Below are 17358 nucleotides of genomic sequence, written 5' to 3'. Positions count from 1 at the left end.
TCGAGTGTTTTAAAAGTGTCACTGATGGGCGCGTGGGTGACTCAGTCGGTTAAGCATCCTACGTCATGATCTCATGGTTCGTGCGTTCGAGCCCCACATCAGGCTCTCAGCTATCAGCTCACGGAGCCCACTGCAGACCCTCTGTCTCCCTCTCTCTGCCCCTCCACTCCTCTCTCTCTCTCTCAAAAATAAATAAAACTTTTAAAAAATTGTAAAAAATAAAGTGTCACTGATGTTCAGTCACTTGATAGCTTAAAAATCTGTAGTCTTCTCATACTCTTTCAGATTTGCTTCTAGAATTAGAGACCATCTCAAAGGGAATGTCCAAAAACATTGCGAGAGCACTCCTTTGGCATGCTTGGGAAAGACAACTTGTAGATGCAAATTCTAGATGCCTGAAATTTGCTTTTTAACATCGGTAGGCATTGAGTTGGTCTTTGCTCCTCTTTTCCCCAGGGTACTAGATTTTTATTCTTACTCCTATCCACAAGGACTTCTAAAGACTTTACCATTTGGCTTTACTAGAAGAATCCATGTTCTGAAAATATTTTCTACCTGCATCCCCTTTTGCATAACTCCCTCCCCAAACTGATTCTTATTTTATGTCCCTTAAAAAAAAAATCATTGGAACGAAAGAGATACTAAAAACAAACAAAAAAAAAATCTCTCCTGGTTAAATAAATCATTAGTGAGATTTCATGAACTATTTATATTTATACCATAGTTTAAAAAGAAGATAATTAAAAGCCTCAATTAAAAAAAAAAAAAAACAAAAAAAAAAACACCTCAGAATTGTCTGCTTAGTTTACTAATGAAAGAGTCACCGAAACCATACGATCTCTAGCTGTAGGCTGTAGTCTTTCTTGCCAAAAGTGTCTATATTTTCTTTTTACTTTTCTTACTCTGGAACTTAAAATCATTAGTGCACTTTAGTTTTTCTCCTGATTTTTTCAAACAGGAGAGGAGTGAAGATTGAAATAGGTGGGAGTGGGGGTGGGGAGAGTTGATGTTAATGGTTTGAAAATAGCTCAAGAACCGAATTACACCATTTGTGAGAAACCATTGCATTCCGCCAAGGGGATTTGGATGGGAGGGTCAGCACTGAGTTCTTCCCCCACCGCCCCGCACCTCCACTTGCAAGTAGTTCTGGGGTACCCTGGCCAGAGAACTGTGTCTGGAAAAGTCTTCCTTTAGGCTGCTTAGATAAGAGGACAGCAAACAAACCGATTCGGAAACAGCCCTCCCACTGGAGAATATTCACATCTCTAAAGCTCATTCTGACGACTTCATAAATTAGAAGCTAAAGCCATCAAAAGCAGGGTATTTATATTACGTAATCAGTGGTGAGTCTCAGAGGCTCTTATACATTATGCATAATGATGCCAGTGTCTGTAACTCCTGGATCCCACAGACCCCTGCCATACTAAGTGGGTGCATGTCCGGCTGGCTGAGGCTCCCCAGATTGTAGTTAGGAAGTGGGAACTTGAGGCAGGACTGTGTTATGTCATTTTGCAACAACTGTTGGGGTTTTTGTTTTTGTTTTGCACAGTCTGTTCCATTTATCAGTACTTAAAACCAAACCGTTTTATTATTAGTAGGTTCCATAGAAAGGTTTTTTAGAAACCACTTCTGTACTTAGCGTCGGTCGGCGACTTAAACCGTGTTTGTTTAGCTCCGTGACGCTCGATAGCTTAGTTTTAATTGCCCAAACCTGCCATTCATACGCTCTAGTCTTTTTTGGCCTGAAGCCCATTTCATTGTAAGCCTTTAGGCCTGAATAAACCATAATAACAAATGGACCTTTGTCAACTATTCACCATTTCATATGTAAGTACAGGATTCTCAGCTTGCGGACAGCATAGCTCGTATGTTAATTAACAGGTTGCTTCACATTAAGTATATGCTCTTTGGAGGCACACCAGCCAGCGATGCATGTGCCTGAACTTTCACATGGTAATCACACTTCCTGAATGTCTGTCTTCTGATGGGGTGTCCCATAAGGTAAAATAGCCTCCTCCTATATGTTTCCAGTTTGGGTGTAGAGGGGGCTTGGGAGAGCTGTTTACTCTGTTCACCTTCAAATCACATCTACCTTTGTAAAAAAAAAAAAAAATCTGAGAAACAGGACCGGCTCGCGCCTGCTGGAGGCGGCGGCTGTGGTGCTCAGCTCCTGGTGTTTGCTGAGGGAGACACTGCCAAGTAGATGAGGGAGGAGGTAGGAGTGTAAAAATGAAGGGTTTGCAAAAAAAAAAAAAAAAAAAAAAAAAAAAAACAAAAAAAACACAGAAGCCACGTGTACTACAGGGAAGGACTCAGAGAGGCTTTAGGACTAAGATAGATTTAGGAAAACAAGATGGTTTAAATGGCCAGGGAAAAAAAATGCTCCCAAGGGAACATGACACAGAGTTAAGGAAGTGAGTTTTTGTCAAATCTGCTTGTACTGTGTCTGCCGTCATCCTTCATTTTCCCCCCACCTGGTCCTGGGAGGAAGGTAGGGCTCTCATACCTGGAGGACTCCAGGCTCCCAGGGGAAAGTCAAGGAGAGGGATTGCCCTTGACAAAAAGACAAAGGTGGCTGGAAAAGAAATGCAGGAGAAGTTGGCTTACTGGCCACACGCTTTGCATTGATGGTTTCCCCCTGTAGGAAACTGCATCTTTATATCACGGGGGGTTTCAAATAGAGTTCCAACACATGTTAACACAATAACAGGGAAGTGTCTTCAAAGGAAAGTAGTAGCTATTTGCCTTGTTCTCCACGAATAATTGGCAAAGTGGTGGAGTCAGCCGAAATTCAGGCCCCCTTTACTTCCTGCCTGATAAAACCCTTTGCCTGCTTCTGGGTGGCTCGAAACAGGAGAGAAGGGAAGTTGGCTGCAGTGTGGTGAGCGGGGCTTCTGTGGGGCTGCTGGGTGGCTCTCACAGCTCACTTTCTTGAGCACCGAATTTCAGATGCAGGAAATTAATTCACTTTTCAAGGAGATTATTGTTTTTGGATTTTTTTTTTTGTTTGAAATTTCCAGAATGGGGGTACCTGGGTGGCTCAGTTGGTTAAGCCAACTGATCTCATGGTCAGTGAGTTCAAGCCCTGTGTTGGGCTCTGTGCTGACATCTTGGAGCCTGGAGCCTGCTTTGGATTCTGTGTCTCTCTCTCTGTCCCTCTTTTGCTCATGCTGTCTGTCTCTCTAGATAAATAAATTAAATGAATAAATAAATATTTTAAAAATAATAATAATAAAAATAAAAATTTCCAGAATGTAAATATGTAAAGATTGGAAGATGAACAAAAATGAAAGTAATTCTTTACTGTTATTTAAAAATTATTTAATTTGGGGGGGTGCCTGGTTGGCTCAGTCAGCTGAGTATCTGACTTCGGCTCAGGTCATGATCTCAAGGATCATGAGTTCCAGCCCTGCATCGGGCTGTCTGCTGTCAGCACAGAGCCCACTTTTGGATCCTCTGACTCCCCTCTCTCTGCCCCTCCCCCACTCGTTCCACTCTCTCCCTCTCTCTCTCTCAAAAATAAATGAACATTAAAAAATGTTTTAAAAAAGTGCCTCCCCCAACTTTTTGTTTTGCTTTGTTTTCTTCATATAGTCCAGAAAAGTCTAAGTTTATAATGCTAGGGAGCACTCTCCTAAGTAGATTTGTTATAAAAACCAAGATCCTAGGAGAACAAAATTTGGAAGACCCGATGTCAACCTTAAGAGACCACAGATATGGGGCACCTGGGGGGCTCAGCCGGTTGAGGGTCTCTTCGGTTGAGGTCATGATCTCATGGTTTGTGGGATGGAGTCCTACATCGGGCTCTGCGCTCACAGTGCAAAGCCTGCTTGGGATTCTCCCTCTCTCTCTGCCCCTCCCCTGCCCGTGCTCACTTGCTCACTCTCTCAAAATAAATAAACATTAAAGGAAAAAAGATTGCTGATATTGATTGCATATTTGATAATGGTCCTAAAACTTCACCAATAATTATGTATCTTAATTGGCTTAGATGCAGGACTCTATCTAACTTTAAGGTACGCGTCTCTCAGAGACTAAAGGCACTAAGCTGTGGCATTCGGTCCGGTGCCATAGTCCTTTTCTAGGACCTTGCACAGAATGGCTTGGTATTCTGATAGATGCTGTCAATTTTTGTTCGGCTATAAATGTTGATATATTGAAAGGAGGTCTCGCTGGCTAGACCACAGAAGCTTCACCTTTACCTTGTTTTGTTTTGGGGGAAATGTCATTTCTGTTTAAAAATACATCTCAGTTATTGTGCTATTTTAGATCTTTTTTATTTTCTATAGTGGTGAATTACACGGTTAGACTGTGTATTTTGTAAAGCAGACATTTCACAAGAATATTCTTCCACAGGGCGGTCTCAATACCCGTAATACTTCCCCTAAGAAGCTCACATTTCAAAGATCCCATCAGTTCGCTAATTTATCTTCCCAGCCTCTACAGCCACACCTAAGAAGGAGGCAGCCCTCCGTCCTTTCCAGCTTCCTGGGGCCTCCCGAGCCATGAGCACTGCAATGTTTGTGGAAACAGTGTGCCTCTGAGCTCTGTGAGAGAGCGGGGCGGACCTCGGCGGGTGGCACGCACCCTGGCACCGAGTCTGCTTCTGCAGTTGAGGCCTCGGTGAAGGTCACGGAGCATCTCCAGGGCTCACCCAGCCGGCTGGCACCTAGGTGTGCCCTGTGCACAGACCTCTCTGATTCAGACATCTTCCCTGTGTGTGCGGCAGCTTCCAGCCTCTCCTGTTTCTTGATGGCTTTTTTGTGCTATCGCACTGAGCCACCTAGAGACACCCAGCGAGGCTGGGGACTCCTCCTCTCACCTGCTAATGCCTTCCCCAACTTGATGGGATGGACAACTTCTTTGTCTCTTCCATTGTCCTGCAGCACCACCCCCCGCGCCCCCCCAAATTGACAGGTGGCCTTTAATTAGATTTTTGGCTCTCATCATTTAAGTTGTATTTTTTTCTTGTATTGTTAACTCCAGTTGTTAGATAACTTGCCTGAATATAGTCACCGAACAGTTCGTTGGTAGGGCTGTATGTTTTATTCTCAGAACAATTTGACTCTTTCTCGAGTGGCTTCAGCTCTTGAGGAGGGGGCGCCAGGCCTGGACTGGCTGCTCGCCCAGTTCCCCGGGCCACTTGCCCTCCCTCGCACCATGTACAGCCCATGTAGGGGTTGCTAACATGTGCCAGCTGTTCTAAGAAAAAGCTTGACAAGAACTAGAAAATAACTCTGACAAAGTTCTTTGAATTTCTCTGAACAAAGATGGTTTTCACTCCATTATTATGCTAAGATGTAGTGTATTGCAAGTATTTAATAATGTACTTTTGCAACTCTGCAGACATTTTATAGATTTTAGAGATCTTTTAATTCTTTATTTCAAAACAGGAAAGAGGAGCATTTTTAAAAATTTCTCATGTTTTATATCTAAAAATCTTTCAGTTTTACCCATAAAAATGTGTTTTAGTAACTCCTTTAAAATCCAGAGCATTTCTAGAAAAAGAGTGATAAAAAGTTTTCTTTTTCTCAGTTTATCTTCTGAAGCATGTTTGAATTTAATATGTTTTTAGAACAACAACAAAAAAGATTTATCTTAACCTATGACAAAATCTTAGCAGTATGTTTATTTATATTTCTTCTATTATTTGCAATATTGTCTTGACAACCTTATCTGAAATATCAGGCACTTAAAAAGGAAATAAAGTTTGCAATTTGGACTTACGTTTCCCACCATCCTGCTCTGATGTGTGGAAAAGAAAATGCAATGTTAGTTCATCAGAAACTGGTCTGCTTTAACTTTCTGCATTTCTGTGTTTCCCCAGATATGATCTTTCTTCAGGGATCAGAGGTCATATTTAAAGTGGCATTAAGTCTGTTGGGAAGCCATAAGCCCTTGATTCTGCAACATGAAAACCTAGAAACCATAGTTGACTTTATAAAAAACACCCTTCCCAACCTGGGCTTGGTGCAAATGGAAAAGACCATCAGTCAGGTATGATTCGATCCGACCTTCAGGCTTAAGCCATCCTGGATATGGAGAGCTTAATTTTCTTTTGATCGGGACCTATTTCCTACCACTTTGTATCCTGGGCAGTATCTTGTGTGATGCCCGGCATGTGGGAAACACATGTGTACACATACGAAACACATAGCCGGATGTGTGTTCAGTGATGCGGTGCGTGAATGTGACGGGGGTACGCCACATGGAAACACGGTGACGGTGTTAAGGTGCAATAACCGCAAGCCACCAGTAGTTTCTTGTAATCGAGAGGCTTCACCCCTAGTTGTTTGTTCTTCTGAAACACATGTGCTATTCAATGTAGGCTCTTATGCATGCTTTGATTTTCTCTGCTGCGTGGTATTATTTGGAATTCTCTAAAAACAACCCTTTGATAGCAAAGTTGTGATAGAGAATATATATTCTAGAAGTTTGTTCCATGATGTGGTTTTTAAGATAGAAGTCAGCTCCCCATCTGTGACCTCAGCACTTGTTGTAGATAGCCAAACCATGAGGTGAGGGTGGATTGAGCCAGAATTACACCAAGGCCAGTTGTTAAACGGTCTGGGCTAGGGGCGGGAGCAGATTTTGACTGTGTATAAAGAAGAATCTACTAGTAATGATTGTTGACTCTGAAGGACTGAGCTGTTTGGCAGAGGGTACATCACCACTGGAAGTGTCCAGAGGCCGGATGGCTTAGAAAATGCTCTGGAAGGGATTTCTGCATCAGGGCCAATAGTCAGGCCCCTTCTAAGCCTAGAACTTATCTCACCTGCTCAAAATACGATGAAAACATAGAGCAGTCAGGTAAAAACAAGTAGTGAAACAAAGCTATTTTTTTTTAAACAAATCTTTATTCTGAGGATGTCTGATAGTCCCAGAGAAATGTTGCGACCCCAGTGGATTGCACCCACATGGCGTGTTTGTGGTCTCATTGGCTGCTCCTCCTTCAGTGTTGTGCACTGAGAAAGCAGCAGTCCTGACCTGGGGTGGGGGTGGGGGCAGGTGGCAGCCGTGTGGCTCTGGGTCTCCACACGTTTCCTGGGCCTGTGTGAGAGGGCACTCCCTGCCTTTCCACTCTGCATTTCCGTTTTTAGTTAATTGATAGGCTCTGCATCTCTCTGTATTTGCTTCCCTGGCACGTTTCTCTCCATGTGAATAGCTTTGGCTTGTTCGGGCCCTACTTTCTGCCAGATTCTGTGTGAATCTACATATACACATGATCTCATTTAATCATGACCAAATTCCTGAGAGGATAGATGGACTTAACCCATGAGGATCTCAGGGCCTGGAGAGGTAAACTCACTGGCCCACAGTCGCCCTGCCGCAAAGCAGGACGGGAGGGTTTCTCTTGCCTCCAGGTGGTTTAGTAGTAGCTACTCAACACCGCCAAGTGTCTCCAGGTGTCATTTAATTACAGAATTTTTCTCTATTTCACCAGTGTGTTAATACTGAATTCTCAGCTCTTTTGATTCTTTAACTTTTGGCATTCATGTGCACGGACGGACTCCCTGTTAGAGCTTTCATTGCATATATGTCTACTTTATGGCTGCTGGGGCATAAAGCCTTGGCTACCTAAAGTCTGTGCCAGTGAATGCCTTCACTTTGCACCTGGCTCCTGGCTCTAAGACAGGCAGTCTCAACTGACATTCAGTTTACCTCCTAGATATTGAGCCCCAGAAAAGAATCCCATTTTTCCTCCTTTTCTGTAAAGAATATTTATTCACAGTATCAAGTTCTCTCTAAATGTTGAAAGAATAGAAATGGACATAGCATGGAGAGAGAACAGTGTGTGTGTGTGTGTGTGTGTGTGTGTGTGTGTGTGTGTGAGAGAGAGAGAGAGAGTGTGAGAGATACGTTCTAGGCAACTGTCTTGAACTTGGCATCCTTTATTCTGTTGACTCCTTGACAACCCTGGGGCATGTTTTATAATCCCCATTTTTATAGGTGGGGAAACTGGGCATAGAAAGAGTAACATGCCCAATGCTCTGTATACAGTGGCAAAGCCAAGAATGTGAGGTGTCTCTGACACCAGAGCCCATCCTGTGCAGAAAATAAACATGTAATCCAGTAATTTCAAGTGTGGTAAGAGCCACAGTAGTGCCTGTGCAAGGGCTTATGGGAGCTGGGCCTCGAGCTGGTGGAGTGAACATTGCTGATTGAGAATTGGGGGAGTTGAATTCAACTGGGCCCAAAGAATCAGCTAAGAACAGAGGTCACACATTTTCTGTCGTGGGCCATGTAGGGAGTCTTTCGGGCTTTGTGAACCAGAAGGTCTCTGTTGCAGTCACTAGTCACTCTGTCTTTGAGGCACAAAGTCAACCAGATAATATGTACATGAATGAAGTGACTATGTTGCAATAAAACTTTATGAAAACATGCAGTGGGACAGATGCAGTCCACAGGCCGCACTTTGCTGATGCCTGATCACAGGCAGGGGAGTGAGAATAGAAATTCTAGATGCCTCTGCAGTGAGCTTTGAAGGGGAGGGCGCTTGGGGATTGGGAGCAGCAGGGCAGACAACACAAAATCTGTTTCTGGGCCCGGATTTTCAACCTGCCAGAAGTCTTGACGGGAAGCTGTTAGAATGCCAGGCAGCTCACTGCCCCTCACCTCCAGAGGGTGCTCTGGTTTCAAATCCTACGCAGAGATGAGGCCTGAGGTACAGTGTGACTCCTGCAGCCTCAGAGGACCCCCAAGCTCAAATCTTGGAGGTCCACAGAGTGGAAGTGAAAGACCTATTCACTGCACATGACAGAGCATTCGGTCCTGTGTACGAATGGGCAGAGTCTGGGTGGTCCTCTGTGATGGCTAATGGCTCCATCTCATTACATACCTTTTCTACAGGTGGCCTCAGCTTGAGCCCCTGGGATGCAGCCTGCATCCGGGACATGGTGGGGAAGGCCGCTAAGGATAGGGTTCTGTAGCTTTGGCTTAGTTTGGGTTGGCGGGGACCAGCCACGGCAGGGCAGGTCCAGAGTGGACAGTGTCCAGGGCAGAAGGACAAGGGTCTCTAAAGTCTCTGTGGCAGTTCCTCAGTGTGACTTAACTGTCTGTCATATGTGAGCTATAAAAATCCTCTGACCCAAGAAGGGGGAAACCCTGGGGATAAACAGAAGCGAAGAGGAGGAGGTCCGGTTTGTATGCTTGTCACGGTGAGTGCCGCCTGCCTTTGCAGCCTCATTGCCGTGCAGGGAAGAACAACAGAGTTGGAGAGGGACTTTGGGAGACAGAGCAAACAGCCTGTTTTCAACATCCTTTGGGCTACATTCACAGTGTGGCCCCAGACCAGCACTGTGTGTCATTGTATCATGTAGGAACTTGTTAGAAACGCGGAATCTGGGGCCTCACCCCAGACCTGCTGAGTCAGAATGTGCATTTTAACAAGATCCCCAGGGTATTCACACACACTGGAACATTTGAAAAGCTCTGCTATGGGCACCTTCATTAAAAACACACTAGACAATTCCCTGTTCTAGTTGAGCTTGTAGGATAGAAACCAGAATCTTAACAAGGTCCCTTTTGTTCAGAAGACACTCCTCAAAATCACCGTGTTGAGGCCGCCCCTTCTGCACCGGGAGGGGCCTTCACCGCTTGGGCAGTTTACTGTTGAAAACGAGTACTTTTTAAAAGGCCAATCAGTGCCATACCAAAAGGGTGGGGTACAGTGAGGAGGAATATTTTACCACTGGTATTGTTAAGAATTGCTTGCATGTGGTGATAATAAAAAGCAGACCGGTTTTTAGTTGGGTTTATTATTTTTAAATTCACTACAGGCACTGTACTCCCTGACTGCCGATACCGGGCACACTGCCCCACCCTCCAGCCCTTGGTATGCCACTGAGACGGACAGACAGACAGCTGTGGGGAGCGAAGGGTTCTGGAGGTGGGGAAGGTGGAAAGTATGTGGCTGGTTCTGCAGACATCAGGGTTAATGGCTTCATTCTACCGAGTGTCCACAGACTGCAAAGAGAGACTCGCTGGGTCTCCAATAGCAAATGAGCCAAGAACATAAACAGACAATTCACTAAAAAGGAGATACATCTAATAAGCAAATATCTGCGAAAATATTTCGCGTCATGCATAATTTAAAAAACATGTAACGCTCTACCTACTAGATTAACAAAATGAAAAATTTTAAGGCCAGTAGCCAGTGCGGAGGGCATACTGTATCTGGCACATTGGTATGTTGTTAATGGCATTGTGCGTTGATGATTCCCATTTGGGAAGCAATTTGGCAATGTGTATCACAAGCCGGTAAAATATTCATACCCTTTGACTCAGTAATCCCATTTCTTGGAATGTATCCTTAGGAAATAATCCAAAATATGGGAAAAGCCATATGTACAAGGATGTTCAGGGTTGTTATTTAAAACAACAGAAACTTTGCGAGTAACTAGATATCCAGTGCTTGATGAATGGGTCCACGTGGTTATGACATGTTGAGCACGTAGAATAACGAAGCCATTGGTAATTACAGAAATGCAAAATCTAGAGCAACTTGAAAAAGCACTGTTCGAGGACCTGGGCTCTCCTTTCTCCACCAGTCACACACTGCCACGGTTTGAGATCAATTCTAGGGCGTAACTGCAGAATCAAGGGCTCTAAGTGTTTCAGCCGCCAGGAGATAATGGTGCAGTTAAGCGGCAGTGATTACGACCCAGGATGGCTCCTGGGGATTGATGGAGTCCTGAAAGAGTTTACAGCTTTGGGCCCAGCTGAGAGCCATTAACCTTAGCAGGTCGTCAATCTGCATTAAAGGCCACAGGTTTTGTTCCCAGGTTTTCCAGATTAGTAGCTCATTTAAAAAATCTGTGGAAGAAAAAAAGTGTGGGTATGACATTTATTCTGCCTCATATTTATAATTATACACAGTGCCACAGCAATCTCGGTTTTAATGTTTGTGGTTTTTACTCGGAGCTATTCAGAGGTTCCGTGATGCGGCATCCTTTGCGATTTTGCTGAAGCACAGGGTTGAATGTGAAGCATGTGGAAGCAGCTTCCTTAGCTAAGCCAGCACCTGCTCACCTTGCCAGCATGTGCCGGGCACCTCCACGAGTTGTCTCACGTAACTCCCGCATCGATGCCGGGAGGTGGGTGCTGTCACCCCCATGTCAGAGGCCAGGAACTGAGGCCGGGAGAGGTCATTCAGGGCGTCGCCAGTGGAGCCCTGCTTCAAGGGGCTGGGTCCGTTTTCTTGACTGTAACATAGAGACGATAATCCCTGCTGTGACCTCACAGGTACTCTGAGGGACAACAGAGACTCCGACCAGCGCAGCAGACTTTCACACACATACGTGCCACGAACACGCCGTGTATTAGTTTCTCAGCATAGAATGACTTTTGTGCCTAATTGGTACTGTCCACTGAATTAAACTGAAAAGCAGGAAGCTAAAAAACTAAATCACAAGGAAGAGAAGATTGTTGGGAATGGTGTGAAAGTAAACCTAGATTTTGAAAATTGCTTTCAGGAAAGGTAGGATTCATCTGTGTTTGAATGCTGATAGGGTGCCATCAGGGGAAATGAGTTTTCATTGATTTTAACTATGTTGGCGCTTCTTAAGGCAAGACAGTGAAGAGTCCTTTTGTGCCCTTCTAAAGTCTAACTTTGTCCTCTAAATGTGTGTTCTGATGGTGCTGGCCATCTGTGGTCCCAACGTGACTAAAGGCTCAGAGCTGCACACACAGTCATGTTGGAACGTCACTTGGGTGCTGAGAGGCACGGCCCGTGGGGCGATCCCACAGCAAAGTCTGGGAAGAGAGGACGCGCCTTGGGCGGCCGCAGCGTCTGCCTCCTGACCCCCTCTTGAGCCCAGCTTCCATGCAGCTCACTCATCAAGAGAAAGTACAAACTTGAACAACTCACTTGTGCACTTTGGGGCTGCTGTTCACACGGGTGTGTTTTGATCACTGTCACTATTCTAGGCAGGAAGGCAGTGTTTCACATGCACTCATCTGTGTGGGCGGCATTTGGGGTTTGGCTCATTTCTGCATATCTTGTGTGCAAAGGAGGGTTTTTTAGTAAACAGTTCCATTACTTAGCTGTTCTTGTAACTCTAAAAAACCCAACTGAACTATAATTAAACTTTGACTCGGTGACTGGGCAAATAGGGCTATGATTCTTTTGTTTTGTTTTTTTCCTCTCTCTTTGACCCATAGCTGACGTATCTAACATGATAGAATTTTCAGAGAAAAAGGAAATACGTACTGAAATAAGAACTAAAAATATATTTTTATAAGCCTTGTGAAAAATAAAGTTTTGGCTTCTGGAAAATGAGTATCAGAGACCCACACTTGTTGTTACCTTGGGTTTATTTCTAAATGCTGCTTTTATTTTTTCTTCCCGAGTAAAATTGTTACCTTACTAATGCAGAGGGTTTTCCTTTTTTTTTTTTTTTTTTTTTAATGACTAATCGTAAGAACCAGGCATAGAGTGGGTACTTAGCGGATGCTTGTCGACACGGTTGCATGTGTGTGCACGTGTATTTTTCTCATTTTCAGTGCCTGATGACTTTTTTGTGTATAACAGGTGTTTGAGATGGATATCTCTAAGCAGTTACAAGCCTATGAAGTCGAGTACCATGTGCTTCAAGAAGAACTTATCGATTCCTCTCCTCTCAGTGACAACCAAAGAATGGACAAATTAGAGAAGACCAACAGCAGCTTGCGCAAACAGAACCTTGACCTACTGGAGCAACTGCAGGTGAGCATGTGTATAAAGCAGCTTCCTGAGCCTGGAAAGCACGGTAGATCATTAGCGCGCCAAAGCACCAGCCGGCTGGGTTTTCCCACGACCACAGGACCTCTCTCCCTCCCCTGGTCTGTTTATAGTTGGGATCAAAGGTACCCCAGGAGAATTGGGCCTTTTTATTAGGAAGCAGACAGATTATCCTGTGCTGGGGTCAGACAGTCCTGGAACTTTCTGAGAGGCTGTCTCTGCACTTGATCCTTTTAGGAGACAGGGACAGCGACGACCTTGGGTCCAGGATGCCGAGGGACTCTTCGCTGAATGCCAGCGATTGTGCTTTGAGTAATAACCAGAGAAAGGCTTGGGCTTCTGTGAGTGAAGCCAGCTAGGTCGTGGAGAGCAGTAACGCAGAAATCTACCTACAAAATAAACCAGAGCATGTGGTTATGATTTGGGAGTCCGTACTTCAAGTATTGGATTAATGAAGGACACTGTTCTTCCCTCTAGAAGCTTCCATTTTAGCATGGATAAATGTGCATGAGGACATACGGCGGAAAGGCAAACAGACGATGCATACAGAAGGGTGAAATGGGCCAGGCCAGGGGTTGCAGTCCAGAAAGCCAGCTCTTGCTAGGTCCAGTGTTGTCCCTGCCCAGACTGCCACAAGGCACGCACTGCTGACCTGCTGTGTCCCGATTCCCTTATCTGTACGACATAGACGGAATCCCTAACTGCTTAGCACAGCCCCTTTACCAATCAAATGGGACGAAGTAACCACATGGTGTACTTCTTTAGAGCCATAAATGGGTGGTAATGCTATTAATACTAAGGAATTGTTTGGGGGGGGGGGTATTTAAAATTTTTTTTGAGCTATTGGAAAGGCAAATACATATTTTTCCCCAAAGTGTGTACCTTATGGTGTTCCTGGGCTGTCCTTATAATAAGCTTTCCATCCTGACCTAAGCCTCTTATTTTTCTCCATAGAAAGTTGCCGCTTTGCAGACACAGGCTTGGCAGTGATATGAGAAAGGCCAGCGTTTGAGAGCTTAATAAATCAACCCTTGTCCAAAATGCATTCCTCCCAGCAGGGATTTACCCCAGGAGACCCCGGTGGCTATTTACTGTAGAGGAACAAAGAAAAATGCTTTAGGGAAACCAGTCCTAACTACCAGGCACATTCTGAAATTTGGCTGCTTTTTCTCCCCCGAAGACTGAGATGTCCTAACCAAAAATGTGCTTGCATACAGTGTCTCCAGGGTGTCTCAGCTGTAACCTGACGGGAGGCTCCAGGGGATAAAGAGCCTTATCTGGCCTGTAATGGTCTGCAGCTGAAGTGGTGATTTTAAGTGACTTCCAAACAAACAGTATGTCTCTGAAATAGAACCTGCTGGAATGTTTCTGACAAAGCTCAGATTTGCATTTGAAGCATTCAGCTCCTTAAGATAGGCAGTACGGAAATAAAAAGATTCAGTTTATTGGGCTAATGCCCATGTGATCTTTTTTGTGGTGAAGGGTGCACGTAATTTCACCTTGCCTCTGTGATACTATACCCCTTTCGTGACAAGAGGAAGCTGTGAAAAGTTGTTGAGATCTCTAAATTCCTCAAGAAAGGCATCAGGCTGTCATGCCTGACACCCTCCTTGGAATGGTCTTTCTTTGAGCAAGTGGCTCTGCACTTCTGGGGGTATCATTCAAGACTGCAGAGGTGCCCGCCCCCCAGCATTTGGGGCCTTGCCTTGCTGGCGTGCCAGGGGCCACTAAGGTTCAGAAGACGCTGCTGTCCAAGAGTTGGGGCAGGGATTGCGGTGTTTGGGGGTGCTTGAAGATCGTTTTCCCGTTGCCATGTGTGAGTCACGTGGGTTTACTGTCGTGCAGCCAGACTACACATCCTCTGTAAGACTCGCACCTCCTTTCCTTTTTTTTTTTTAAACAGTTTTCAGAGTCCAAGCGTAGGTGTGGATAGGTGTTCAGTATAATAGTTTTTTACCATAAATCTTCGGGGTTTTTTGCCAGAGTATCAAAATTGACCTGTTTTCTAGCTTTGCTCTGTTCATATAGTTTCCAGACATACCAAGGTCCCATTTATTTTCTTGGTAAACATTTGATGTTATCTAGCTGCTGGAGAGCAAAGAGTTCAACCCGCTTTGTCCAGCAGCACATACAAGACGATTGCGTTAATACACAAATGGTGCCTTGGGGCGCCTGGGTGGCGCAGTCGGTTAAGCGTCCGACTTCAGCCAGGTCACGATCTCGCGGTCCGTGAGTTCGAGCCCCGCGTCGGGCTCTGGCTGATGGCTCAGAGCCTGGAGCCTGTTTCCGATTCTGTGTCTCCCTCTCTCTCTGCCCCTCCCCTGTTCATGCTCTGTCTCTCTCTGTCCCAAAAATAAATAAACGTTGAAAAAAAAAAAAATATACAAATGGTGCCAGATGATAATGGATGCACGTTTGTTATACTAGGCTGCTATGAGTCATCGAGTGCCAGTGAACTAGGTGCTGTGGGAGGCCAGACCCATGTGCAGGAAGAGACGTGCTTCCTTCCATGAAAGTGTTTCAGTCTCACTGAGGAGACCGACATTCACGTAGAACATAAAGGGTCAGGCAGAACGGCTCACCGCTAACTGGGTGGCACACTTGGGAATGCCGTGGGCCTGAAGAACAAGGTGGACCTGTCCCAGGCCTTGACTTTGGGTGGGAATGTGAGGATCGCAGAGTACTCCTTGCAGGTGCGCACTGAGCGTGAGCACCTGCCCAGTAAGCAGACAGACTTAGGCTCTCAGTCCTTTCTCCTTTCTATTTTGACTGTTTCAGCGGCACAGCCAGAGCTAGACTTTGAGTCGTGAGTTGTCTGTCTGGCACAAGTGTTGTCTTGTTCAAAAACCTGTTTCCCTTGTTTTGAAAATGAGAGAAAAAAAAATACATGTGCCATTTTCCCCACCCAAAATAAACGGGAGCGTGTGCGGGGCTGGGCTGAGAGCAGCAGCTTAGGGACCTCGTGACCTGAGCACGGCAGGATGTAGCTGTGAGCTGAGGGGTGGGCCGGGAAGGCCTCGGGGACGGCAGCAGGTGAAGGCTGGACTTCCTGTGGTTTTCTCAGGAAGCCCCTCAGTGCCGGAGAAGCCGGCCCTGCTGGATTGGGAAGAGGAGGGACAGTAGTTAGAAGCACCTGGGAAGTTCTGCCTCGCTGACACTGGGTGCCAGGTGCCGAGGATGCAGACTGGGTGCGAGTGAGGACACCGCTGATCTTGGTGGTGCTGACCGGTCAGTGAGACCTTGTAACAGATGCTCGGACCTTCTGAGCGCTCCGCACGTGTTCTGGGGGAAATGCCCGTGTTCCTGAATGTGCTGGTGTCTGGTTCCTGTCAGGAAGACAGAGAGGGTTTTGGATTCAAGGACTGGTGCTGCTGGGGCCTTCACATGGAAACCGTTTGATCATCAGGGTGAAATCGGTCTATGTATGAGTGTGTGTATCCGTACAAATAGGCCAGGCCGTGCTGCAGTAATAAAGAAAGCTTGACATCTCAGTGGCTTGGCACAGCAGGAGTCTTTTTGTCCCCGAAACTCCACCTCTTGTTCACGAAGCGTTCTTTGCCCATATCAGACCGTCTTCCCTATCATCAGTGATGGGGATCAGGCTCCCTTTGCGCCGTGAAGCCACCGTCTCAGAGTCACCACAGCAGGGGAAGAAAATGCTGGAGGCTCGCAGAGTGGCCCAGGCTTCCTGCAAGGGGACCTGGGAAATGTAGTTTTCCTGTGTGCCCAGAAGAACTGATGACAAACACATAGACTTCTCTCTGTCCAAATAGGCCTCTGAGGTGTCCCCAAGGCCAGACAGCAGAGCATTCGGTGGATCCCCTCATGTTATCACTGGACAGTCCACATTCTGTTCTTCTGTTCCCCAGGTGGCAAACAGTAGGATCCAGAGCCTGGAGGCCACCGTTGAGAAGCTTCTGAGCAGCGAAAGCAAGCTGAAGCAGGCCACCCTCGCCCTGGAGCTGGAGCGGGCCGCCCTGCTGCAGGTGGTGGGGGAGCTTCGGAGGCAGACGGCGGCAGAGCCGAGCGGCCCGGAGCCTGACCTCACACAGCCCGGGCCCACCGGGGACTGACCGCACAGGAGACGCCTCCCAAGGAGACACTGTGGCCCTGCCCCAACACTGTCCAGGCCTTAACTGAGAGGGACAGAAGATGCTGGAGGGAGAGAACGAGGCACGACGTGTGCTTCTCAGGAAGGAGACTGGCTTGCCAGCCTGCAGACTGGCCTGAACTAAAACTTGCAAGTCATGGGGATGGATGTCCCGGTGTTTCTGTTGTCGTTTAGGTTGTATTTCGTCCTTCTCCAGTCCTGATTACTGTACCCGGTAGGTTTAGATGGCATGGACGTGAATAAATGCACCTTTCTGTTTCTGTGTTGTTTCCTCTTTCAGTATCACTGTGCTTGCAGAGAGCATTTAGTGCTGTGAAGTTCACGAGCCGGAAGGAAGGGCTGGAGAGGAGTCCTCTGACACAGATGTGGGCCCGTCGCTCTTCCATAGCAGGTTCGTGGGCCTGCAGCCTCCACGTCACCGGCGGGCTGTGTGGCTCACCCTTGTCTGTCCTGGCTATGGAAGCCCCAGATAACCATTAGGACATCTTGAATTTATCACTGTCCTTGGTATTTAATGAAGTTTGCC

The 17358-nt window shown here is 46.2% G+C and overlaps 1 protein-coding gene across 7 annotated transcripts in view; it reads left to right on the top strand.

The window, feature by feature from the left end:
• The window catches only part of TBC1D1 (TBC1 domain family member 1), a 225072-nt gene extending 207980 nt beyond the window's left edge, over positions 1–17092 (top strand). For 6 of the 7 annotated variants that reach the window (XM_086705242.1, XM_086705243.1, XM_086705241.1 and 3 more), the window contains 3 exons: positions 5828–5997; positions 12533–12706; positions 16591–17092. In XM_086705242.1, coding sequence (XP_086561368.1) covers positions 5828–5997; positions 12533–12706; positions 16591–16794 — 548 coding nt within the window. In that variant the 3' untranslated portion in view covers positions 16795–17092. Of the gene's footprint in view, positions 1–5827; positions 5998–12532; positions 12707–16590 lie in introns of those variants that run through there. The other variant, XM_086705248.1, reaches the window with a different exon arrangement.
• Positions 17093–17358: the final 266 nt, after the last annotated feature.

The sequence above is a fragment of the Puma concolor genome, chromosome B1, assembly GCF_028749965.1.
Source record: "Puma concolor isolate L17-30 chromosome B1, mPumCon1.1.hap2, whole genome shotgun sequence".
Taxonomy (NCBI): Eukaryota; Metazoa; Chordata; class Mammalia; order Carnivora; family Felidae; genus Puma; species Puma concolor.
This window is presented reverse-complemented; position numbering and strand designations above follow the sequence as displayed.